The sequence below is a fragment of the Lutjanus erythropterus genome, chromosome 8 (genome assembly GCF_056507025.1).
Source record: "Lutjanus erythropterus isolate fLutEry1 chromosome 8, fLutEry1.hap2, whole genome shotgun sequence".
Lineage (NCBI taxonomy): Eukaryota > Metazoa > Chordata > Actinopteri > Lutjaniformes > Lutjanidae > Lutjanus > Lutjanus erythropterus.
The window spans coordinates 11,357,697-11,385,424 of NC_139324.1; the positions used below are offsets into that span (position 1 = coordinate 11,357,697).

A 27,728-nucleotide genomic window follows, 5' to 3' on the forward strand; every position below is an offset into this window, starting at 1 on the left:
CTCTCTTTTCAGGCTTTAGTAAATCTAGCCCATGACAGCAAACTTTAGCCAATCACAGGTCAGTAAGATAGCCGATTGTTGAGTCTCACTCCCAAAACATCATGACATGACATTTGAGTACATACCTGGGAATGGAACTCAACAATCAACTATATTTCTCCAGAACTGATCTTTAAAACTATATTATGTAAATCACTACATTCTGTAATGAGGAAAAGGAAGAGGAAGAGCAGATGCATTTGTTTTTCAGTTGTCAATATATTGCAAGTTTCTGGACCGATAAATGTAGACCATCAAACATTATTATTGGGAGTTCTGGATAAAAACTAATTGTCTGTATTTTTATTTCATTTTATTTGTTCCTTTTCTTTTGAGTTAAGTTGTAATGTCTTCAAATTGTCATTGCTATGTATGTTATTTGCCCATACTAGGCCTGATTAAATTAAAAACATGTTACATATTTTATTGAGTTGTGCATTACATTATTCCTAATGTTTCCAACAATGTCTAAACCCAGAAATAATTCATTCATGTAATTCATTCAAGGCAACAGTGCATTTTCTAACTAGCCTCTAGTTGCAATAACTTCCAGAAAAACAGGAAATACATTGCAGAGTGAGAAAGGAATCTGGAAAATGTGACTAAACATGTGAATCAAACTTAAATATTGCGATCATGATTTCTGCTTGAGTCATGTAAGTTAGATTTTTATTGGCGGTTGTTAAAAAATTAAGACAACTCCCATGATCCCATGCTTCTTCATGACATCTTCTGTTATTGTTTTAATATGAGCCTTATTTTAATCCCACTAACTCCTGAGAAAAATCTGACTCTTAAGTTGCTAAATGCTTCACCAGCTAGCCACTAACTTCTTGAGCTAAAAGCAGCACAGAATAGACAAACTGAACATGGCTTTTGAGAGGGCCTTTTGTGTTCTGTGCGAGTTTTCCGTCCACTGTAGGTTCTCCCACATGCTTGGAAAGAGAAGAGGAAGACGAGGTATTTGCAATCTGCAAGCTCGCTGCTAGATGTCGCGTAATCCTACACATTTGTCCTTTAAATCACAGGCTGTAAAAGAGGCTAAAAGAGGCTAAATGATCTGTAGAGCTGTGTGGAACTGCAGTAGACAGTCATTTGACCCATCAATATTGATTCATGCAGCTTTGAAATGTATTTAGCACTGTTAAGCATGTTTCGTGTACAAAGTGTAGCTTTGATTATAAGCTGCTCTGCACCAAACTCAACCTGCTTGTGGTTGAGGTGGTTGAGCTTGAGGCACTTTTAGATCATTTTTACAGCCACACAAGAAGCTTAAAATGGATGGTAGTTTGTCACTATTTCCTTCACTGAGACGTTGGCGTCACACATGGCAGGACAGTCGCTTTCGAGGAACACTCCATCTTCCGTCAGCCTCACCTCTCTGTGCTCCAGCTCTGGCCAAAAGGAGGCAGCTGGAGTCAAAATCCTCCAGAGGCTTCCAGCACTAAGAGCTGTTCAACAAGTCTTTTCATCATCGCCCTTGCTATATCATGTGCAGACAGCTGTGGTGATGGCGGCTCATTCTCCGCACTCGGCCTATTTCCACTCTTTATGTAATGCAAGAGAGCAGCTCCTGACCGGTGGACAGAAGTCCTGGGATGCTGAGGGATTCAACATGAGGTTACTGTCCAGAACTGAAGAAGCCTCTTGGATGAAAGGCGAAACATTTTCAAGAACCCAGCCAAGTACAGTTGCCTATGATAACCCATCTATGAATGCCATGACCTAGATAACTGAGAATCTTTACAGAGATCTCTACAAAAAAGGTCAGTCGAGAATTTATTTTAGAATCAATCATGCAAACATTGGTATCATCACTCACATGAATGATTCTGCTTAGTGGGCAGGATCAGTCCGAGCCAAATGTATCTCAACTGTTGGGGCTTTTCCACTGGCATTTTTGATTTTGCTGAGTCAGACCAAAGCTGTGCTGATTTGCATTTCCACTCCTGCTTAAAATACATAAAGCTGTGCTAAGTCACGCCAAAGATGGACCATTGCCGGGGTCAAAGCATTTCCAATCCGTCTCCAAGCAGATTCCAGTGCCATCTTATCCACCATGGGCCAACCCATGATGACCCCCAGACAAGAGCAGAAAGAAGGAAGTGTCTGTTTGTTCAGCTCTCAGTGCTTTTGTAAGTTTCTGTTTATTTTAGTTTAGATCCTCCCCACAATATATTAAAATATCTGTTCTATTTCACTGTTTTGCATTCGCATTCAGCCAGATAGGAAGTTACCACACATGACAACCCAACATTTCCTGATTTTGCTGCTTCATAATAAAAGCTTTTAAATAGCAAAATAACAGGAGTCTTTTATTGTGAACAATTTATAGGAAATTAGGTGTTTGTTTGCTGTTCTACTGCTGCTTGACTTGAGCTCAACTTGTCTTCAGTCAAGCGGGTTAGGGTTAGGGGTCAGTTATTGTAATGGAGATGCAAACCTCTGCCATGCCGAGTCAAGCCGAGTCAAGCCAAGCCAACACGTGAAAACGGGGTATGTGACATTACCCACTGGTTTGCAGACTACCATTTTGACTGTGAGCTACACTGTGTTTGGTTTTGGCTCATCCATTCAGCAGGAAAAAATGGCAGCTTGCCTGGTCACACATTTGAGGTGAGAAATATGCAACCTCCAGCCCAGTTTAATCTGAGTTTTGATAGTCCTGATGTTTGTCAATGACACGGTAGCTGCCCCCTAAATCATATCCTCCTTTATAGTCTGTTTTACTCAAAATGGGACCATAATTTGCAAGAAGAACATTGTGCTGTATTGAAGACTTGAAATTCGCAATTGAGACAATCAAATCATTAGAAACTGTTTACTGAGGTCATACATTAACTGAAAAGTGGGCTCATTTTGTCATATGCTGACAAACAATCAGAGTTCTTTTGAAAACCGTGGAGTCACCCCATGCTGGCCATTAGAAAGAATGCAGGTGAAAGGCACATCAACCTGGAAGTTCTGTCCACTATTTATTATACAGTCAGTGTTCCAAGCTACCAACCCAAAACACTGGTATATGACGACCTCTGAATATTAACCAGTGTATTTAATTTTTCAATAACCATTTATGATTTCAAATTCTCATGCCATGTAAACGTATTTTCTGACATAATAAGCTTGTATAACTGTTCAGTTTATCACTAACAGTTTTTGGCTTTAATTGGCTTTTCATGTCTCGTCTAATTTAAATTGCTGTCTTTAAGCTTATCCTATAAGTACACATGTGGTATCATGCAGCTTTGTCTTTGTCAATATCAAACTTGCTATAATTTGGTGCAGCAGACAGGTACTAAACCATTTCTTACTCAAACCAGATTCAACATGGTGTGTGTGACTTTGGTGTTATAAAGGGTTTGGACTCTCCACAGAACTTCTCCAAACTGGGGCTGTGTCGACTGCCATCTGCTAGGCAGGTAATACGCTGACTATACAACCCAACTTGAAATTATCCAAACAATCCATTCAAAGTGTTGAGCCCTGGTTTGGAGGCCCCTAAATTAGATCTTCAAGCAAGGAAATAAAATGTATATAAAATATTGTTGAACAGAAGAAATTGATTAATGGTGTCTAGGAGAAGTCTGGACTGGCTGAGTAGCCTTTGAACAATTCTTTAAAAAGAAATTAAGTAATTTAAATTCCTCCAGATTTTCTCTATTGTATATACTGCAAAATAATAACATCTCAATTGTTGATGCTATTGAAGTGAGAAGTGAGGACCAGGACTCCAGTACTTAGAAACAAATTTGAGCCTTTATTGGAATGTTGCAAGGCATTAAATACACAAATCCCATTCTTTTAATAATTTGGTATTTAATAATAAAAAAAACTTCTAGTCTAACAATACTGGTCTGACAGTCGTTCTTATTCAGTTTCATCTTTATAACCTCAGTAAGTCCTCTCTCTTTTCTTTCACTGCATCACAGAGGTGGAATCATTTGTCTGAAGTGAAAGCAGAAGTGAATTAAATGTACTGTATAAAGAATTAAAGGGCAGACAGCGATGACACATGTGGGGGATAATAGGAGAGCACCTACTCAAACTCAAGAAAAATACTGCGTATCAAAGCTGCATTGTGGATTAAAACAGTCTCTTGCTCATACTGGTTATCGATGATTTCTTTTTTTTTTTTTTACCCCTGATTTCCCCAAGTTTTACATATAAAAAACTTTTGTATGAAATATAAACAAGCTCTTACCGTGATACACAGACATGTGCATTTGAAGTTGGAAAAAAATAATGCAGAAAATAAAAGGAGACAATAATATGTTCTAAACTTGTCAATGATCTTAAGAGTCATCAGATCTTGCCTGGACTCATGTTTTATAAACATAAATAATACTCTGGTGTCAGGATATTACTATCAATGCTTTTGTCATCATTCTACACTTCCACCAACACCATCTGTATAATCATCATCATAATCTTTATCATCATCATCGTCATCATCATCACTGCATGTTGCTCAACAGATCCAGAAATATTCTTAAAATTGTTTTGGCTTACAAACCATTTTCCCTCATTTTGAAAAGAAAATAACAGAAAGAAAGAAAAAAAAAGTAACATTCATGATAAATTTTCCAGCTGGTCTGTGTTTGGTCTGGTCTCTTTTCTTTATTTTTTTTTTTCTCCTTTTTATATTCTGGATCGCCTTCTCGTCCCACACATCCATAGCTGAACAAGTAATCAAAAAGCACAGAAGCGCCACCATACTCCACCTCCTGAGCCTGTCCTTTACACAACCTAACTTCACCGCCCCACCCCCCCCACTGCAGCCCCCACCCTCTGTTGTTAGACTCTGAGAGGTCCAAAGTTAAGACATGACTCCAAACACAGGGTTGTGGCGACAGATGCTTGGCCCGATCTCTTCGTAGTCCTTTTTGGTGTGGCAGACCTGGTAGAACTCAGGCTGGGGAAGCACAAATGAAGATGAAGGTGAGTACAGACATATAAAAAAAATATAGAAACAGGGAAAAAAAACACATTAACATTCAAAAAGTTGCATATATTTGCATATCTTTTTTCTGCAGGCGGTATTGTTTACTTTGTTCAGGTATGATGGGTATTTTATTTATTTTAAACAAACTGCTTAGGCTGCTGCAGGGAAAAGTAGCACTTTCTTTGCACCAAAGGACCTTTCTCAGACATGCCAGATGGTGGATGTTTTTGGAAGCTTTGAAGTCTAACTAAAATTCTGTCAATTTTATGTTTTTTCCACACTATCATATAGGTCTGCTTTAATTAACATGTTCTGTGCTCTTGTGAAAAGGACAGTACTAAAATGGGAGAAACATGTATAGAATTGTAACGCTGGTTCAAGACCCCCTCAATTCTGTATTGTCAGTAAATGTTTTCTTTGAATGATATAATCAATGTTACTTAACAGAGAAACACAGGACTCTCCTGAATAATGTCATAATCCTGTAGGTTTATGTTTTTACCAGTAGTTTTAATTGTTTCAACTTCAATTCTGAGAAATCGCATTTGTTGCAGCTCAAAAATACTACAGTTCCTTTGAGCCTCTGTCGCAGTTGCCATGGAGATGAAGCCAGGCTGAGGTGTGATTCAAAGCGTGAGTGAATTCAAAACATTTTGTTGGTGCTGTTGTGAACTGAACGCAGCACCATTAATTCATCCAAAAACGACCCCAGGTTTCTCAACGAAGTAATATTTAGTTTCTCTTGCTGTTTCCGTTGCATGTCAACAGAATTTTAAGCTCCCTGATCGAATGTTTCTTTCCAAAATGCACCTTGGGAGTCATAGTTAACTTCTACCTCAAAGCTTTTATGCACACAGGTTTGAACCTTAGAAAATATCTGGTTTTGTGATTTTGTTGTTCTTTAATGATTGAGTTCTTTGGTTATTTGATTCAAAATATTGTCACTAAGTTTTGTACACTTTCTTGATATTGGGTTCGATATTTGATATTGATCCAGACTGCTTTTACATAAATAGTACTTTTACCTCACAGGACAAGGGAGTCGCTGGTCTACCCCTCCCTCACTCTACTGCAAGTAACATTACTTTGGATCCGAACTATTGTGTTAAAACACCAAAGTCACATGATAACACAAACTGACCAATCAAGGTAGCAGTACTGCAGCAACTCTACAGAAACTTCACAAGTTTGCCACAGAAGTCTGGTGGCTTTGGCCAGAGCAATATTTGGCTTATCTAACAGCAGCTTCCCATTGGAGAGGGCTGTCTGATGGTAAGGTAAAACACTGACAGTATTCTAAATATAGCTTACAATTAAACTGATTGATTTTTTTAGATTACATTTGCTGACCCTGTCCACAGGAGTTACACTGGTACTGATTCTCCAAACTGGGGGCGTGTCGGCCATCATCTACTGTAGGTCATACACTGTGTGCCTCATAAAATCCCACTTCAAATAATCTGAACCATCCCTTTAAATTGGACATTAAATAATGGCCTGTTTTGTAACAAGTGATAATACAGAGTTGAAATTAATAATGCATGTTTATTTGTATGAAAATGTCAGACATGATTACTGCTGGTCTTTAACAATTTTGGCTGTTTTTATCAAATTAAACCTCTCATATGATGATGATGGTCTGGGTTTCTGTAAGAATACAGTTTGGGAGGCTGTTAATACAGAGCATTAATTCTTATTCTGCTAAAGTTGAGACTTACAAAAAAAAGAGCAATTATCGTTATCAGGGAACAATATTATTCAATTTTAACATCAATTAGCCTTTTGTGAAGCGACTGTCAGAGACCTTCACTCACACTCACATTTCCTGCTGGTAAAATTATCAGCCTGGCTCTCGCAAATAACTCATCAAGGGGGGAAAAAAGAATAATGAAATGTCACGACCACCCACAGCATTCACTATCACACAGTGGGACTAAAATAAATTACAAAACAAATAAAGATTGAACAAAAGTACTGTGTGCCCTTCAATGTCACACTGGATGAAGGCCATAAAGTTGTTGAGTCTAAAAGTATATATCATCCTCCTGTCACAATGCTAGTATGTGATGATGAAGAGGTGCAGTAATACTGTTTGAAATTACATATTACTTACAGTTGATGCTAACATTGATCCACCGAACCACACTGCATATCTCTGCATATGATGAGTGATAACCTGGACATCGATTGGTTTGGGCTGAGGAGGAAGGACAGAGAGAAAAAATAGGGATCAGTCACACATCAGGCACCTCAGGAACTACAGTATGGGCTGCAGTAGTAATGGTGTAGTGTAGTTATGTATGACATGACAAAATGAAGTAGATTTATTGGATGGAACATTTTGAATCTGAAAACTGCACAAGTTTCAAAGATACTGGCAACATACATTCTACGTATTGTCTGAGCAATACATCATTCACAATTACAGTATTTCAGTTTAAAGATGTTATGCAAGTACACGTGTCACTGTAACACAAAAAAATAAAACAGCATTTCATTTTAATTTTTAAGCAAATTGCTCTGTAAAAGCCAAGGTATGTTTGTGAAGTTTTTTTTATTTACTTTCCTAGAAAAACTAAATGAACTAAATGAATCAGAATTGCTGTTTTTGTTTTAATAGTGATGCATAAACTGCAGGTTACATGAACTTCAAGAGAAGCTGGTAATTTTAGGTTAGGTGCCTCTCTAGTTTGACAGACCCTGATCCATTTTCCCAGCAAGAGTGGTTCATTTGGGCTGGTGTGAAAGTGCCAATTAAACCCTGCTGAGTACCAAACTGAGACAGAGACCGCTTGAAGACCTGGGACTCAGTCTGCTTCCAAGTGGACTCTACTGCTGTTTATGTGTGATGTGAAAGCTAATGAATGAACCTCACGATTTTATGATAGCATATTTTAGCATAATTTAATAGCTAAACTGCTAATAAATCCATCTGCTGATCCTGATATCTGTTCAGGAAGCAATATGTATAAGCCATGTATATAGGCAGGGCCGACTAAAGGCATAGGCCATATAGGCAGTTGCCAAGGGCAACTTCTGGCGGGCAATTCATCCTAAAAGAAAAAAAAATGTGTAAACATGTCATTTCTAGTAGTTTGCTTGTTAAGAACCAATAAAGCTACATAGTAAAGCTGAACAATGATACTACACTTTTCCTGACAAATATCAGTGGCATTTTGTAATTTACTGCCTTAGAGGAACAGGAAGGCTGACTATTAACTTGTTAATCTGTTACTGAGATATACTGTAATTTATCTCTATGGTGCAACTGCTTTTATTTTAGTAATGCATAAATCACAACTTAATAACAATCCAGACTATAGAGGCTAAGTTTGAACTTATACTCAGCTGTTGCAACAGACTGTAGCAGTTGTTTGTCCTCTGCAACTACATGGTTTTGCTTGTAATAGGCTAATGTCTCCTCTTTACCTGTCTAGAGCCAGGAAATATTTACAGAAGCTGTCAGCTGCTGGAGAATGGACGTCTGATCTGAAAACACGTAGCTAGAGCTGGCCCTGTATATAGGCCTATTTATGCAAATGTTATAGAAACATGTCAGTGCAGGTGCATTTATAATCAGTTATTTCTTCATAAAGAACATAAATATCCACATCAGAAATATTAAAGTGCTGCATAAAAGTGCTGCAGTCACTGGAATTTGATGATGATTCAGGATGACAATCGCCAAAACTGTCAATCAATGAATCATCCATCAGTCTGTATAACTTCAGATTTACTTCTCTTTATTTTTTTGTTAAAAGTCAAGGTGAACAAGAATCAGACCAAAAGGACCAAACTGCAGGGGTGAAGCTACCATAAATTTTAAAATGTCTGTTTGTTGCAGTGTGAATTCACATGACTTATTTAAGTGCATAATGAGGGTCTGTACACATGCCTGAATCTCTGGAATTTGTGTTATCCATGTCCAGGGGACAGAAGCCACTTGCTGCAGACAAACCTGCTCAAATCACTTGTGAAATTCAGCTTTACAGTTTTGATTGATTTTCTGGACTGGGATTAGCTCTCTTCCATGCCTGAGGTGGATTTACAGGTGCCAGTCAGCTCAGCCTCAGGGTGCATGACATTTAACATCTCATCACAGGTACTGCCTTCACAGCTTGGAGGCAGGGTAGACTCACTACATATACACTTCTTCCCTGAAGGTGAAACATTTCAGTTGTAGATTTTAAGACCCCAATAGGTTTACATTTAATACATTTTCTATTGGAATAGACTGATCTACATTCAATACACATCTGCACCAACAATCACTGTAGTGGGAGAGGACATAAACTTTAAAGATATTTTCTCTCAGTTTACTCCTCACACAGTGATTGTGTTTTGTCGAGCTGTATCGATCTTTGCTGCGTGTAAATTAATGTGTGCTCTCACCTTGAGCTTGCCTCCACTCAGCTCCTCACTCATTTTCAGTCGGGCATCAACCGTCCTCTTTAAGTCCCTCTGCAGACGACGCCCAAAGTCCCTGAACATGGTGGAGCCACCTGACAGAACAATGTTCTGTAAAGGGAAAAGTGACGCAGATTACAAAGTTGTAGAATAAGACGTGCTTAACAGCTGTGACCTGCAGCTGGCTACTGGTCAGCCAGTCTGCGGAAAGAGTCCACTTGTGTTGGAAGTGCAAAGGAACAGCTCGGTGATGACAGTGATGAAAAATGTACAGCAAGCTCGGCATCAACACAAAAATAAATGAGTCAAGGCTCTGACACAAAGCCCCGACCCTACTAATTAATGATTTTGGAGGCTCCTGTGGACAAAAGCAGTAGTAGCAGTAGAATCATCTACAGAAAAATCTCCTCCTTCTTTGAAACTGGCTAATGAAATATTCACTGTGACTTTGGTTGGGAAAATGTAAAGACAGACTTGTTTCATCTGATTTCAAAGATAGTTAAACCAATCCAGTGGTGGGCGTTAAGAATTACTATATAGATATCGCCAATCTTCTCTCCAATCTTCTGGTCTTGTTTGCTTATGTAGGTCATATAGAGGTATCAGTATTAAATTGAGGCAGTTTCATAACCAGTTAAAAACTCCTTGTTGCTGCTTTAAGTACTGAGATAAAGCAATTATTCAAATTCGATTACAAGCTAAAATACATGATTTTCCATGGAAAATAATGAAGCAAAGTATTTTAAAAAAGAGCCCAATCTACTTGCTTCTGAATCATTCAACAGTTGTTCACACTGGTTCATCACAAGTAGAGATCCTGTCATCCTGTCAGCTTACCTTATAGAGAGGACGCCTGACATCAATGGGACAGTTCTGGATGACTTCGTCCACAACTTCTGAGATAGGCTGGGTGAAGTCAGGGTTGGCAAACTGGGATCATAAATAAACAGAGAAGACATGTTACACTGTGCAGTCTGTATACCACAGTAATTAATCACACACGTAAATGTGCCAGAGTGATGTAATGTGATGTGATATCCAGGACTATGTTTGGGTAGGGGTGTAATGATTAATCTATCTGTTCATTCTTTGCAGACTTCAATAATCTTGAGGTGTGTTCTGTTTTGACACACTGCACTAACTAACCTCAGGGTGGAAGAAGATCTCTGGCCCCAGGAAGCGCTCGTAGCCCACATCGATGGTGAACTCCTTCTTGCTGATGGCGTTGATTCCGGTGTACTGCTTGATCCACTTGGAGCCGTCCGTGTCGTACTTGTTGAACTCTTTGACTAGATCTGGGCACACGTAGCTGAACCGCTCCTGATGGGGAGAGCAAAAGTGATGTTATATAATCAGCTCCAGGACAGCTCAAAAAGTGCCTTACAATGGAACTTATAATTCCCTCTAAGTACAGCTCACTGTGTAGTAGTACTGCTTGTAAAAAGGTAGCAAGGTTACAGTGTCTCCTGCATTGTAATCCTTGTTTTCATCTCTGTGTGTAGACGTGTTGCCAGGCAATGCAATTGGGGGTAGAGAAAAATGGGAATATCAGAGAACTAATGAGAAGATCAACATATTGAGTTAATATGTGTCTTAAAAGGCACAGATCACAAAAATAACCTTCTCAAGAAAGAAACCTTTTTCTGCCTGTTTACACTGCAGTCTGAGTAAAAAAGCGTAAAAAAGTACATCTAAACAGCAGTTTCACTGGTTTCTAGCAAGGTTCTTTAACTCCAAAATGAACATGTCTATTTAAAAGCTTATGGCGTCTTCTTCCTTCCTGTTGCACACACATCTGTCATTGTTTGTTAAGTGGAAACCTGGCCAGTCAGTTTGAATAAACCAGTAAAAATTAACCTATTAACCCTTCTATTTGTGTCAACATTTGTCATCATGGTGATCCAAGACTGATAATGAGAGTAGGGACTCCTTCTTGTTTATCTTGCTGGTACTTTCTACTGCTATTCAGGGAGTATTAAAAATACATTCAATTTAAAAACTTGCAGGAGTTTGGAGTGTAATTGATTTTGCTTCGGTGAATATGAATAAGCAGCAGAACATTACAGTGTCCTGTATTCAGAGGAGATGTCATTAGTTTGATTTGCAGGGAATATGGTCCATACTGCGAGCCACACAGCAGTGGATTTAACATTTGCAGACATGATTGGCAACATGCACGACGCACATCCCTTCAATGCTAATGCTAATTATTTGAATTCACATCATTTCTTGTTTGCCTGTCTCAGGGTAATGAAGAATGGTCCTTGACATCGAGAACAAAGTCTTGAATAACAAGCTATTTAATAAACATGAAGGAATTGTGGAGAAATGAGGTGAATCAGTCAATTGTGGTCACTGACAAAGCAGCAACAATAAATTAAGTTGAATGACTTAAACATGAAGTCATGTCTATTTATGACCTGGAAAAATGAAAAATAATCCAAAAAAAAAAAAAAAAAATGTTTTCTGTGTTGTCATGTCCTGCAAAAGGAATCATCATCTATGGCTTGGGCTGAACTCAGCGTGGCGAACGGTGGTAATTATCAGAAACAAACAGAGCAAAACAAAAGCAGCAGGAGGACACCTTCTGCGTAAAACAGGCAGACCAATACTGCCACCTGGTGTCCTCATGAAAAAAAAAACAATGACATTCCAATTTTCCATCTAATTGAACTGAGGAAGAAGTCCATCACTGTCACTATGGTAAATGGAACTGGAGTATGAAGAAAAAGCAGCTCTGTGGGTATTATCTGACCAGGATAGTTCCTACCCTAATGATAGACTTGCAGAAACACTTGTCTCAATATTCAAATTTCACGCAGTTTGTAACAGTCACACGTGCTGACGGAAAGACCTGTGGCTGGATGTGCGAAGCTGGTGGAAACAAGACTGAAAAGGTAACTAGCTAATTAAAAATAATGAGCTATGCTGGTTGTCCCTCCACCAGCATGGGAGATACAGATGTCACAAACCTCATCGCAGTTAAACAGAACTTCATCAGTTCACCACTGTGATCCTCAGCCCCCAGACAAGCAACCTACACCTTCACATAAAACTGACACCAACTCCCTCATTTTAAAATTCAAGGAAAACTGTCTTCTACACCTTCCTATGGCTATTTTTAGCACACAGATGAGTTAATCATCCGTGCAAAGTGTGCAAAGAACTATATAACTTAAATTAGTTCATGATTATGCAAAATATATTTCATCAAGACAACAGGAGGTGTGTTATACTATTCAGCAGGACTGCATAAACCACATGCTAATCAACTTCTCATCATTCAAAGGTCGTGATACGATTTATTTATGGATTGAAGATGTATAAAAACAACAACGGCAAGTTGCAGTGTAAAGTTGCAGTGTAAAGACTGACTAAAGGGACAGTTCACCCCAAAATTAAAAATACAAGACAATCCACAGACCTTTCTGTGAGCAGTTTCAAGGAGGCACTAATTTCTTTCTACCAAACTACAATCACTAACTGTATCAATGTACTTGTTCAGTGGTGCTAACATAATAGTTCAGCGAGGAGGTCTCCATTAATGTTTACATCCCGTGCTGTAATGAGCATGAGCCTCTTGTCCATGAGTAGATGTCTGTCCCCTTCTGCACGGTGATATATTTGGCGGGTGTAGTTCAGTAGACAGAAAGTAGTTCCTACATGATCATCTTGAGGAACCGGAATATGATTGATGATGATTGCTATTGATGTTTTTCATTGTATTTTTTTCCATTAAATTGGACAAAAGCTCAGCATCACTACGGATATCCCAAAAGCTCAGCATCTCACACAAAAGCAATCTTGAACAAGTAAGAGAAAATATGTATTTTTGATTTATTTTATTTGATTTACTTTTGAACTGTCCCTTGTAGAGCTATGGATACGTCAGAGAGTGAGGAAGGAAGTCACTGAATGTGACTAAATGTCAACACATTAACTTGTCCATGAACATGATTCTTGCCTGAGTCATGTCAGATTTTCGTTGACAATGCTGGTTTTTTAACAATGAAGACAAATATCCCATGATCCCATGCTACATCATGACATCATCAAAAAATGTCTTTTGTTATTGTTTTGATGTGAGAAACACTCCTAGTGGCAGAATTTACATACTGTGCTTTACTCAATCCATGAGTAGTAAAAAATAAATAACATAACTATAATTTTCTCATAATATCTTTGTCAGGACTTCAGGGTTTCCCACAGCATATTACAAACCCAGTGGTCCACTGGGCCTTAGTATCAAGACATTTTATTTCCAGGGGATGTATTTTTAAGATGTTTTTTTAAAAACAAAAGTTACAGTGGGGCAACTCAGTTGGGAACAGATGTAATGATTGGAAAGTACATATGACACATATGATGTTTGTTGAATCAAAAGATGATTTTATACGTAAAGAAAGTCAGTTTAATTTCTTTTGTTGTTGCTTTCCAAGACTGCTGATTTTCTAAAATGTGGACAAAGGATTTATTTGTAGTAACAAATGAAAGAGTAATATTTTCAAATCTCAAGGGGGCTTTTAGCGCTGCCTTAAAGTAGGGCCCAAAATCTGTGTTATTGCTTTTTTAAAATTCTTAACTCCATAATTCCAGTCATGATTATGTTATCTTAAAAACTATAGGGCCTGGACCTGCCATCTATCTATTCTATCTATCGATCTATCTATCGATCTATCTATTCATCTATCTATATTAACTTGATCTCTCTCTGTTACCAGTATTGTATTTTGATACTTCATCCCATTTTGGTTCATCATATCTAACTTATGTTCTGTTGTAGCAACTCAACAGTTCATTACATTTTATCAGTATATTATAGGGATGATCAGCCTGTCCAGATAACAGGGACATCAATTTGCCAGATGTGTCAAATAGATTACCGTAAGCAGAATATTCAAAAATTTCCACCTAGCACAATGTTATCTGCCAGAGAGAACACATAATGCCACTGCTGTGAAACTAAAGGCCTATGTGTTGTATCCCACTGATGTCACATGGAAAAAACTAATGTGATTCCAGTCAGCACCAGTGGGGGTCACTATTCCCCTCTTTGCAGAAGACATGGGTGATGGAAATTGGAGCTGAGAACCCACCTTGACTGCCTTGGCTGTCTCCAGCGATTGCTCCGGTGGGATGCCCACCTCCCTCTCCCTTAGGAGCTGCTGGGTGAAGTAGGTGATGTCTCGTCCTGCGATGGGAATGTGCTTTATACAGCTGCCAATAACATAACCTTCAGCCTGAGAGAGACAGAGGGATAAAGAAAGACATGTCATATAACGTGAAACATAACTGAGAAGTACACGTGTGTAGATAATACTAAGCCTGCAATTATTACAGCTTGATGTTTTTCCATCAGATCAGTGTAAAGGGGCTTTTTCCATGTCCCCACAGTGTTGTGTTTGGCTGATTTTTTGCACATGTTCAGCAGTGGCTACAGACATGCTGATTCAGTCACCCGGCCTCTAAATATATTCTGCAAGCACATTTCCTAAATCTGAGTAATTCCTTCCAGCCTCTGAAACACTGTGGCCCACTTTTAAACGTCAACACATTATTCGGCAAATAGGCAGGTGGAAATATAGTTTTTAAAGGGAGGAAATTCATCATTCTTCTCCACACAGTGTATAAAACCTCAATAACACTTCTGTACACACTGCTGTCCCTAATCATGGCAAGATGTGAGTTGTTAGTGTTCATTAACAGTCAAAAATGAAGGGAACAAACCCAGTGCGCACGATTTGTGGCATCTTGTAATTTGCTAACACCTCACCTCACCCTCCCCTTCCAAGTGTGGCCACAAATCTTGTGAAAATGCAAAAATCTGTATCTAGAGCCAGTATCTGGTTTGTTTGTTCTGAGCTACTGTAGAAATAAGGCGGTGCAACAAAGAAGCCTCTGCAAAAGAGGACTTGTGCTCTCTGTAGATATAAAGACTCATTCTAAGGTAACAAAAGCATAATGATTCTTATTTTCAGATTATTATACACTTATGAAAACATACTTATGAATATTGTATTCTTTTTCTGACATATTAAGCCAGTAAATCCCCCTAAGCTTTACACATTGGACCTTTCAAATTGTGGTCTGAACAAAGCAAAATAAATGCTCATTTATCACCTAGAAATTCAAACAGAAAGGCCATCTGAGGAACAAGTATTTACAAAAAGTCCTACCTCTTTCTTGCGAATTTTTACTATTTATATCAAGCTTCTATGAAAATATATTAGATATGATAATAGTCCAATTCCTGAATGGCCCAGAGAACTAGGAAGTATGTGTTGATTCGAAAACTCACCACAGGGATGACATGGGTGACACCGTCTCCACTGTCGATGACGGTGCCCGTCAGCGTCCTCTCTCCCACCTGTCTGGACGTCCAGGAGGCAGCTAGGGCAAGCACAGCCTAGCATACACACACAGAAGTAAACACAGAGAGAAATGTCACACTGACTGCATGCTCACCTGTAAATAGGCTACAATTGTTCTGTGACATATCCCTACCATACCACTGCACACATGCCTAAATCTTTTAAGAAGAAGGAATCAAGTGCATTTTCTTGTCATACACAAGCTAGATGACTCAGCATATCTCACCTGCACAGCAATGTACAGCCCTGGTACATTGAAGGATTCAAACATGATCTCGGCAGTGTACTCTCGGTTTTCTGGTGTGTTCAATGGAGGCTCTGTCTGCAAACAGAGAATAAATGGAACACACACACAGGAACAGTACAATTATTCTGTCACAAATTCAGACGGAAATAAAAATAACAATAAACTTATATGGTGCTTTAAAAATTGAGTTAAAAAGTGCTTTACATGGTTGACAGAGAATTAAATGATTATTAAAAGTGGGGTAAGTAAAACCAGGCAATTAACACAATACAAAAATGAAGTCAAAATAGAATTTTAAAAAATGCAATAATAAAGATAATAGTAATAATAAAATAAACAATAATAAAACAGATATGCTGGCAATAAAACGGCAATAAAATGCTTTTATAAAAGGTAACTACTGAAAAGTAAAAGCAGTTACTGATTCAGCCTACTGAACTTAGCTCATCGGACAGGAAATTCAATAGCTGAAGGGCCTTGACTGCATTAGCTCAGTAACAGCCAGAAGAGCCCTGACTGAAGATCTGAGGCTGCACCCGAACACACGGGGGAGGAGCAATTCAGCAAGGTGTAAAAACCCTGCATAGTATGCGTGCATTTTCCGAAAAAACAATTTATAGATTCATATAAAAATAATCCCTCTCAATCATCACGTATGCCCCACTAAAGGTGTGTGACTGCAGAGATCATGCCCTATATTTTCTTATTTTCTCATTTTCTTATATAACCAACCCAAAGCATCAGTATTTGATAACCTATGAAGTAGCTGGTGTTTACAAACAGCATCTGACAAACCCTGTATATTCTACCTCTGAAAGATGTATAATTAATATCAGGTTTTGATTAACCAGTTCACATTTTGTATTTACTAGTCCTTGGCTGATGAACCAAAATGTTGATTACACACTAAGAGAAAAAAGCAGAACTTTGAAAATGTCCATCTAAAGCACTAATCAGTTCTGCACTGGCCACTTTTTTAAGCCTCTTACCAGGAGGAAGTAGTGGTCCTCAGGCTCAGCCCTCAGGTACTTGAAGATGATCTGCTCCATGAAGCGCTCCATTAGGTCCCAGTCCTCCACAATCCCATGACGGATTGGCCACTGTTGGCACAAGGGTTCAGCTAGTTAGAACAGCGGCAGCGGCAGGAGAAAGGCATGAATAAAAGGTCCAAAAACAGCTCATACATTGTGCAATGTGGGTGTTATAATGACGCTGCTATCAACATCACTTTGAATAAACAGTATATTGTCCTTCACTTCAGTTTCTCTTGCCTGAGAGGACTGCATAGTTGAGCTCTAAACCACTGAAGCTGAATATCTGTTCTGCAGTCCAACATACAAGTTTGTTCATGCTTATGTAACTGCAAAAATGTTGTTCATAAAGATGCCGTATAGGAGCAACAGCCCATTCTGGAAATTACCAAGCAAACGTTTTATTCTTCAATTCTACATTTGTGGTGGCAAACAGTACTTTCATAGTGAACTCTGACAACAGGTGCTTCAGCATAAAACAATTTCTTCTTTGTCTGCAGGTAAACGCTGCAACAACAATGTCTGATATGCACAGCATGCGAGTTATCTAATGACACCATGCAGGTTCAACTGACTGCCATCATCCACAACACTCGAGCCGTTTTCACATTTACACTCCAAACTACACCCTGAAAAGCAGGTCGAAAAATCATCCAAATGTGCCCTTTCACATATGCGTGAGGAGTCTGTCTTTGTCAGATGTGTTCACACATGTTGGAAATACTCCATATGGTTTAGGTGAGGGGTGGCACCTCCAGAGCATGCAGGAGGAGGAAGGCTGATCTGTAATAATGATTGGTTTTGCACCGATATTAATAGAAGCTGAGTCTCAAAACTAACAAACTCTGATAGAGGAGGAGAAGGGTGATTAACGCAGAGATCAGCTCACTCACACAGCTCGTTCACACCTAACTTCACATCTCTTTCTGTAATCTGGTGTTTTCACATCACAGATAATGAAGGAAGGCATTGCAACGTGAGCTCAAAAAACATCATGTAATATACAAGTGAGCAGCCACACAATGTGCAACCTAATCAACATGCCTCCTTGTGTGCTCCAGACACTGAGCTTTTCTGTTCACACATGAGACTCACCCAGACTTAGGACTAGGAAGCTGACACAATTAGGTCCAGGCCAAATAATACGGACATTTCTGTTCACACATACAGCTCCTCCGGGGAGAGTCTGGATAATTGCACAGTTGCAGTGCATGTGTGAAAGGGGTTTCAAAGATGGAAGGTAGTTTGGTGACAAGTTTGAAATGTCCAGAGCTTATTCATTACCACTCCCTCAAGACTGATACTTGCTTGAGAAAGTGTGGACCCATGTTGCTTTTCATTTCTTAAACTGACTTTTCTCACAGTGGACATTTGAATTTGTCAAATCAATCATTATGGCTTTAGTACCTTTAGGTGTTCCAGGGCCCAGTGTCAGACTGCATGCTGACTGTGTATAGTATGTACTAAATACTAATTTTTTATGGTCTTTCGCAGTTAATATTCAAGAAATGGTCATGGGCACTGAAAAGTTCCCCTCCAGACATGTCTTAAAACACACAAAAACACTTTGCTTTGATTAATATTTTGTTAAACATTGTTTGCCCACATGAGAAGTTTTAAAAGGAGCTTGAAGCAGATCTACTTTCTGGATGTGGCCTCTTGCCCTGCCTGCCACCACTGCTTCCAATAGGTTGAAAAAACAGTGCACACCAGCAGGGCTTGGAGATACCGAGCCATACATGTTTGAGTCACAGTCTGCTCTGCATTAGAGACTTCATGTTTCTTCAGTGGAACTTGCATATTAGACTTGACTTGATTTTTTTAGCTTGCCTGGAGTACATTTGAATCTCTTGATTTTAGGGAAGTGCACAGGTATCTCCCCCTGCAGTAAAGGAATATGAAAACACCTTCTAGTGACAAACTTTGCTCATACAAATCAGTATAGTAAATTTTCAGGGACATAAGGAAGGAAATAATAATAATTAGGCCACTGTGCATCAACCAAATTGTAACTTTCAAATAACACTGCAAATTAAACTTAACAAAAGGGACACCAAAATGTTTTTCCATCTTCTAACAATCAGATGTAATCTCCCCAGCTCTGATTAGCTCCCTATTCTCCTTTGTGTGTTGCTTTGTTGAAGAATAATGCACATTTGTATACCACTAACAAAAATGTTAAACAATGTCCCATATTGTTGGAAAAGTACAGGTTGTCATTCCACATGTACTAAATGTATGGCATGTTCACACAGCTGATTGCAGCACAGTGTTTAACCTCCTTTTCTCCTTGTTTGGGTAAATGAAAAAAAAACACTATGAACAAAAGCAAAATGCTGGCAAACTCTCTCCTTCAACCTTCTTGTTTATGAACTGCTAGATGCATCACATGTGATGAATGTATCAGTTCTCTAAAGAAACTGAAACATGTCAAACATGGTAATTGCTCTGCCAGCTGCTCCTGTGGGTGTGTTGAACTGTCAGGGTCACATACCTTAGTGGAATATGTGGGCTTGTCTACTGCTTCATCTCCAATGTAGAAATCCAAGTCATCCACCCCCTTCATCATCCTCCGTTGGGCCTGGTCTCCGACCTTGGCTGATTCTTTGATGGCGATACCTGACAAGAAAACACAGAATTCAATACAGAGTAACAGAGAAAATAAACTCTGTCTACAATTTATTAGTAAATAAGTTAATCACGAATTACACATTTGACAACTGTATTGCATAACATATATAGGGTCTGTACAGCTTTTTTACCTAAACCAAAAATTTCCAGACTCTCAAAGCCATCATCATCACATCTAAATTGTTACTATAAATGCAATGGCAAAAAATTAAGTTTAAGTAATTTTTTTATGCCCACAGCAATTAATATATATGGTCAATTTGATTCTTTATCAGTTGTTCATATTTGTTTTGATCTTGATTAATGTTTGCTAATTTCAACACGAGAGGACAAGCAACTATGACAACAGGATAATTTCCTTTCAAAATATGAAAAGATTTTTGGTTTATATGAGTGATTGTGCATACAAAACACCAGATTATTCATTGTAACGTTTTTCAAGGAGTATATTCAAATTCAAGCATATTCCTAACCCTGAAAACATAACGGTCAAAATTAAGCATTTTCCAAACGTTTAAGACTTTGTACAAACCTTTCATATAAAAGTTAAACCTTTAAAATTGGATATGAAAGAGACCCAGGAAATGTGCACAGTGACAATCTGAGGTCACAAGAAGAAGTCAAAGCTGACCAATGAATGAATGAGTCATTACAAGAAAGCCTTTTCCTCTTTTTAAAGATGCAACACCGTCACTGGCCTTCTTGGCTGGTGTGAAAGAAATTCAATGCACAGTGAAATACTCACATGATGGAACGATGAACTGTGGCTCTGTGTTCCCTGCATACCCCAGTTTGGTGTAACTGCAAGAGAAAAGCATCACGTTTCATTATATAGATGCTGCAGGTTCACCTGCTACACTGCTGGCACGATATTTGTATGCGTGAAAGTTTACTTAAGTAAAGATTATTTTTGGCTGCTGTCTCCTATGGTATCGTTTTGATCAATGCCATCACTGTCCTTTGGCAGTTTGGTTGGGTGCCAAAAGCAGCAGCAGCTCTGGAGTTTGCTAATGGGAAGCCATTAAAAGAGCTATTCATGTTGCATTGGGAAACTGAAGACTATTCATATTTGTCTCGGGGGGGAAAAAAAAGATCACTTCCGCATAAACTGAGCATCCTTAATATAAACTAGCTGTGACCTCAACACTGCTGCATTCTTTATTGTCTACTTCCCTATATAAGCAAAACCAAAGAGGGAAGTAGTATGAATAAAAAATGATGTAAACCTAAGCAACATTTAAATATCAGTGTTCATATATTCAGTTAAGACACCTTCAGCCTTAACATCAAAGACTTCAGACTTTACAGCCTTCTTCATGTCTCTGCTCTGTATAAAGGCTGTTGTGCAGGGCTGGGGCACATGCTAACCAGATGTAGTCCTGACTGGGGTAGGCCCAGACAGGACTCCCATACTTCCTGCACACAGGGCCCAAGGGACTGATAGAGATACTGCTGACGACTGCCAAAGCACTGTGGGCATAATAGGCCACATCCTGGTCAAAACAGTGGCTCCTTTGAATTTAACTTTGTAAAAAAAGAAAAAAAAAAAAGATGAATGGAAGTCCACATCAACAGTATTTAAATGACTAGGGAATGTTATGAGCAAAGTTTGGTCTCAAATATGCTAAAATTTGAGTTTTAGCTTACCCTCGTCACTGTCTGTCATCAGCATAATAATCTACAACTTTTTAGATTCAGCCTCTGGCAAGTTTGTTAACACTTTTACATTTTCTGTCATGAACACCAGTCAAAGGTTTCCTTTTCCTGGGTTACAGGAAAGGTTTAATTTCTGTGCAGGCAGCACAACACACATTTGTGTAGAATAAATACAGACAGGGAGCAGATATATAAGCACTCTACAATGAGTGTCTTTAATATTGCAGTATGGTGGACCGCTATCATTATAGGAAACGGTGTACGTAATGCAGCTGTGCCCAGTGAAGACAAGCTATAATACTTAGAATATCATACCTGAAAACTCAGCTAGTTACAAAACCGATACAGTATCGGAAATGCCTCAGGTACAGCTAAAAATGCTGGATTGCCTGTCTATGCACCGATCTGACATCATGTAATTTGTTATCCCTGAAAAGGGACCCTGCTACTTTCCAGCAGTGTCGCATTTGGCCATTTTTTTCCACACTGAGCCAGGTCATAAAACAGCGATAGCAATCATATCACATCAATACAGGGTTAGTGGTATACAGGTTTTAAATGATATTTATAATATATTCTTTTAATGCATCTATCATCTACTACCAACTTTTGAAAGTAAACCCTTATAATCCATGCAAAATATGAACCCCCTGGGCGCATAAGTGGAGCTACATTAAAAAAACAATAGGCCTAAAGCAAAAAAGATGGAATTTCAATGTCAAACATTTCAAAGAACACCATTGACACCAATGACAACAGGAATGGGTATTGAGAACCGGTACTAAACCAGTAGCAGTTCCTGACTGGTAAGTACCAAAGTATCAATAAGCCCCAGAACAAACTACACTGCTACTGATATTTATGTAAGATTACATAAACAGCTGACAGGGCAAAACATTCAAAAGTGTGGGCTCACTTTACTAAATCTCATGAAAATGGAGCTAAATGCAGTAAAACACTGCAGGAAACACTTTAACTTATTTCTGCAAAAAAGTAATAATAAAAAAGCTGCTGAATCTTCTCATGTCATGTCTTTATTTTATGCTAATTATGGTAAGTGGTATTAAGAAGTAGCGAACCATAAGCACTTCCACTATCAGTATCACTAAAACAGCCAGCCCTAGCCAGTCTAGATTACTATCTTGGCACCTACTGTATGTCTTCCTCATTCTGGCTTTGAAAGAGTGTGTGTGTGTGTGTGTGTGTGTGTGTGTGTGTGTGTGTGTGTGTGTGTGTGTGTGTGTGTGTGTGTGTCTGTGTGTGTGTGTGTGTGTGTGTGTGTGTGTGTGTGTGTGTTTAGCTGTTAGACAAAAAAGAAAGTCTGTTACCCAGCTGGATAGATACTCACAACCTAGATTTATGTCCTGCTTTCTTGTGTGAAATAGCAACACCCTCCTCTGACATGAGCTGACACTACCTGATGGCCGACGGCGAGCACATAGCCACTAGTACCTGCATTTTTCCGCCTCAACTGAGTGACTTTTGGCTTGCCAGGAGCTGAAAACACAGTGCGGACGTGTGAATTAAATTATATAATCTGTTCTGGCAACTTCACCTATCAGTCCAGCACACTGGAAAACCAACAGAACTGTCAGTGTTGTTTTTTTTTCTAAGGTAGAGCCAGGATAAAGGACACAATGGAAGCACACAATAGATCATGTTCAAATACAGTAGAAAATGGGGGGGAATAGTTGGCAGGACAACTATGTGCAGTATTACTAAAATACAGTAGCACAAATTTTCGATTTTTAAGGTCTAAGTTTACACTGCTTTGTAGAGAATTTCTCCCACTGGTACCTTACTGTGTCTTATGTAATGTTATTTCTCTGGGATTCATAGAGGCTTCTATGCAAGAGTTTGGTCACTGCTACTACTATTTAATACCAGCACCACTTTGACATACTATTTAAACAAAATACATGCAGTTTTATGATCCTTTAAATACACAATTTAATGTGTCAATGTGTTTTTAATTATTTTAAATTTATCACAAATCCAACATATTGAGCAAAACATGGATGACCTCATGACTTTTGTTTACATTTTTTATCTATAACACTGCACCAACTCTTTAGGTTTAGGTTGCAGGTAACTGTCAGCTGAGACTGAACAGGGAAGGTCACTTCAGATAAGAGCGTCAGATAAAAGCCCAAACTGCAAATAGTAACACAACGAACCAGTGGCAATATGGAGGTGCATTTTCGGGATATATGTGATGAAGACGGTATCTATGCGAGTGTGAGCATTAATCAAAAAACTGCACTATTCAAGATTTAAAATAAAGTACATGAATATGTTCTGGCCACACCTAATCTAATTTTTCCATTCTACTCTTGTCCACTAAAATAATATCCAGTTATCCATATGTATATGAATATACACATTTAGTTCAAGCTGTTTACATTTGATATCACCAAAATATTTTTTGATTGTAACTGATTAGACTGACAGACTGTGCAACTTAGGGATTTCTTTCAACAGAAAATGCTTGAATATGCTATTATTTTTATTACTGTCATAAATGTCATCATTATTGCATAGAGTTATGAATTGTGTGTCCTACAGTCTGACTGCTTTTATAGGTGAGGCCTTCCACTTTAATTAGTATATTTTGGACATCAGCATAAAAATGGCCACATCGTTTTCATCGTGTCAGTATATCAATGACCCCCCCCTTGTCATGAAAAAAAAAAAAAGCACAGATTGGCATTCAGTGACAACAACAGCTGCCTCATGACAGTAACAACAACGTGGGCTGACAGCAACAAAATGTAGCTGCAGCACTCTGAACACCTTCATACCACAGAACAGTCTCAGCTTGTCTTCCTCAACCTGCCTCGACAAGCACCACAAATACATGTCTGACTGTGGACATCACTGCACAGGACAGCTGGAGCTGAGCACAACCAGCCACTGCAGTACACCATTTTTGTCAAATAATTATGTTAGCATCGTTTTATGGTAATACTGACCTTCTTGAGCTCAATGAAGCATCTACGTTTTGGCAAATGGTAACACAGAGTCTGTCATCTATGTACCTCTACTTTGCCATGTCATTTATTTTAAACCCATGCTGACCGAGGTTCATGAATCATTGCAACCTTATGTTATGAAATTTCAACTGTTTGCTTAAGACAGATGAAGAATGACTCCACCCAACACTTTGGCTGCACTGGGCTGCAACACCTGAGATTGTTTTCTGCTGCGGAAGCCTTGATTTAACAGTTGACTATCTGGCAAGGCAATGCTAGTTTTGCACAAACAACAACCTAACTAAAACAACATCTCTATGGTTCTTTCATTGCAAAGTCAATTTGTCTTTTATAATAATAGCAGCCCTGCTGTTAAGAAGGTTGGTATGCAAAAGGAAGTGGAGTTGTCACTGTTTGGACATCATGAGCATGACTCAGAGACAGCTGTGGAACTCCCTCAGCACATCTGCAGATAGTTGGTACTTTCTTGCTAAGCTGCAAAGACATAGCATGTCAAAGTTTCCACTTTAAACAACTAATCAAGAGCCCAATTTCAAACTAAACTGTGACTTTTATGACCAAGCAATATTTCTGCAGATGAAAATAGTCTTGTAGTCATTGATATCGGAACATATGTGCTATGACTGTAAGGCTTGGCCAGAAACTAGAAGCCATCTGCTTGGTGAGTAGAAAGTAGCCCAGGCTAACCTAATTCTCAGCTGCACTTTCTTGTGCTGTCCCAGTGCAGATCAGAAGCAGCAGACTGGTTAACAAAGGAGGAGGGGAGGATGAGTGGGGAGGTATGCAATGTGAGGAGTGACGAGTTCAAGCCTCTACATGCAAGCAATGCAAACCACTTTTAGCCCCCAAAAGTAACTGAGCATACCTATCCTCCTGAGTACTGTTACTTGGGCAAATCAACATGCCTGCATTAGTTAAAAGACATTTATCTTCCTCAAAGTGAGAATCATAGTAGAACACATGTAATGACTGTGTGGGTTTGAGTGGATACAGCAAAAAGTTGTCAACTATAAGCCTAAATTAATCACCAACTACTTTCATAATTGATTAATGATTTGAGTATTTTTTAGAGAAAAATAAAAGTTAAAATTCTGTGATTCCAGCTTCTTAAATGTGACTATTTTCTGGTTTCTTAACTGATTATATTTGGGTTGTGGACAAAACAAGACATTTAAGGACATCATCTTGGGCAACACTGATCAAAATTGTTCACCACGTTATGACATTTTCTACACTAAATAACTAATCGAATAATCAATAGAATAACTGACAGATTAATCACCAATAAAAATAATCATGCATTCATTCATTTAAAAGTAAAATACAATCAGAGTTAGAGCTGCAATGATTAGATTATAGTTTTCCAACTATTTTGATAACTGATTAGCACAATAGTTTCTGTCATTTTTCAAGCAAAAACATTAAACATTTCCTGGTTCCAGCTTCTTAAATGTAAGGATTTGATGTTTTTCTTTGCCCTTTATGATAGTAAATTAAGAGTCTTTAGGTTTTAGACTGTTATTTCAACAAAGGAAGCAATCTGGACTCAGGGAACTTGTGATGAGCATTTTTCAGAATTCTTTGAGACTTCATAGATTAAACAATTGCTGTACTTAAAAAATAATCAGCACATAATCAGTACTTAAAATAGTTATCTGTTGCAGCCCCAATCAGAGGTGAAACTGAACCGAATAGCAAAAGCAGGAAAGGAGGTATTCACTCTAATCAATACAAACAATGCTACAGAAGCTAAGAGGATATCTATCCCTGATGTTATTTTGTCTGTTCTTTAAAAAATGCTGCTAAAGCCTGTTCTAAATAGGTCAAAACAAATGAGAAAAAATGGTTAAGAAATTAATCAAAAACATGACAAAGAAGATAAATTAGAGAAGTTTATCAAAAAAGCATGCAGGGATGCCGAGAGACGACCATATATGGACTAAAAAGCGTGAATGAGGAAGTGTAGGCTCAATAGGAAGTAGTACTGCGCCTGCTCACATCCAGTCTAACGAGCAAAAAGATTTATGAATTGCACTCTCTAAAGTCAGAGCTATCTTCACGGCCACATTTTAATATGATGGGAAAATCTGGTTAATTAACACGGAGAGTTAGACAATAGCGGCAATAACGGGCTGGCAGCTGCAAATGAATGGAAGCAGCTGTGAGGGAAGCCTTCCTCTGGCAGGTTTCGGTCTTGCAACAGCATAACGTTACACTGGCTGGCTTCTTGCAGCCAAATCCCTTCGACAGGAGGAAAACATTCTGTAGTGATGAAACCGTGCTAATGATGAAACTAGCCAACCAGCAGGAAAACGAACATGAAAATGAACGGTGACCGTGCACTTCAGAGCGGCTCAATGACCTCACCGGGTCTGTCTCGGAGAGAAACGTTAATAATATGTCACAGTTAGCTGTTCGTTAGCATATTAGCTCGCTGGCTAACTGTCTACATATACACAGGCACACACACCCAGTTGCTGTTGCTGCTGCTGCTGCTGACACTGACAGTCCCTGACCGTACTCAGCCTCTCGGTGACACCCGAGCCCTCCTGTCTGCACGGCCGGTGCTCCGGTTTGAACATCTTACCCTGTGCCGCAGTCGACAACACACGCCGGTAGCCGTCCAGCCATCTCTCCTCCCGGGTCTCTGCGGTTTAGAAACGGTTAAATTTGATAGACAACAGGCTGTGTCGGCTGGAGGATCTGGCGAGCCGTCCACAGGCGGAACCCTGAGCCCGCACAGTGCCGTTTCCACTTCCGCACTCGGCTTCTGGCAGCCAGGGAGAGGCAAGATGGCGGAGGCCGGGCAGAGCCAGAGCGACCAGAGCGACGCAGGCAGGGCTGTGCAGCTGTCAATCATCAAAGAGGACGGCATCAATTTACAGAAAATATACCATCAACTCAGTGTGCACAGTATTAATATAAACCCTTTCTTTTATTATATTTCCCGTACTATATTTATGATCTGGTACTAAAGTTAAGTTTATTTAAATTTTAGTTTCTTCCTGTGTTTACAAAAATAATACACTATAGGCTATATTATATATTTAATGTGTGTGAACATATAGTTTTTTTGTCCGTGGTGGAATGTAAGTTAGCACTTTTACTCAAATACTGTACTTAAAGGCAAATTTGAGGTACTTGTATTTCCATACGGAGATATTGTACTTTTTGCACCAATTGTTTAACAGCATTTGTTATTGTTTCTTTTAAGATTATAATTTCCATACCATTCCTGTTCAGTGAAACCCATCCTCAAATGTGTGAGTGATTCAAGTTTTGTTTTCATTGTCAGCTTTTGGTACATGACACTTGCAATTCAAAGGCATGATACAAGAAAATAAAGAGAAAGAAAAAAGCAAGACAAAAAAAGGGGGGGTCATAACTCATCCATGGTTATGAAAGGTTGTC

At 38.8% G+C, this 27,728-nt stretch overlaps 2 protein-coding genes across 2 annotated transcripts in view; one reads left to right on the forward strand and one right to left on the reverse strand.

The window, feature by feature from the left end:
- Positions 1 to 3,776: 3,776 nt before the first annotated feature.
- On the reverse strand, positions 3,777 to 27,118 carry LOC146322512 (actin-related protein 3-like). Its single transcript, XM_084724521.1, has 12 exons — positions 26,905 to 27,118; positions 20,414 to 20,469; positions 19,532 to 19,656; positions 16,996 to 17,106; positions 15,986 to 16,081; positions 15,687 to 15,794; positions 14,485 to 14,628; positions 10,535 to 10,708; positions 10,226 to 10,318; positions 9,374 to 9,499; positions 7,095 to 7,178; positions 3,777 to 4,951 (listed from the first exon to the last, which is right to left on the reverse strand). The coding sequence occupies exons 1-12, from the start codon at positions 26,946 to 26,948 to the stop codon at positions 4,856 to 4,858; spliced, it is 1,257 nt and encodes a 418-aa protein (XP_084580647.1). The 5' UTR covers positions 26,949 to 27,118; the 3' UTR covers positions 3,777 to 4,855.
- Positions 20,857 to 27,728, forward strand: part of ddx18 (DEAD (Asp-Glu-Ala-Asp) box polypeptide 18) — a 45,219-nt gene continuing 38,347 nt past the window's right edge. Inside the window, exon 1 of the mRNA XM_084724520.1 lies at positions 20,857 to 20,866. The gene's annotated coding sequence lies outside the window, so the exon portion shown is untranslated. The remainder of the gene's footprint in view (positions 20,867 to 27,728) is intronic.

Bases quoted from the DNA above. Each gene is read 5' to 3' on its own strand.
- LOC146322512 (XM_084724521.1), bottom strand. From the start codon at position 26,948: ATGGCTGGACGGCTACCGGCGTGTGTTGTCGACTGCGGCACAGG. The intron at 17,107-19,531 runs GTATGTGACCCT...TTGTGCCAACAG, and splicing joins AGCCCACATATTCCACTAAG to TGGCCAATCCGTCATGGGAT. The intron at 4,952-7,094 runs GTAAGTAATATG...GTGCTTCCCCAG, and splicing joins GATCAATGTTAGCATCAACT to CCTGAGTTCTACCAGGTCTG.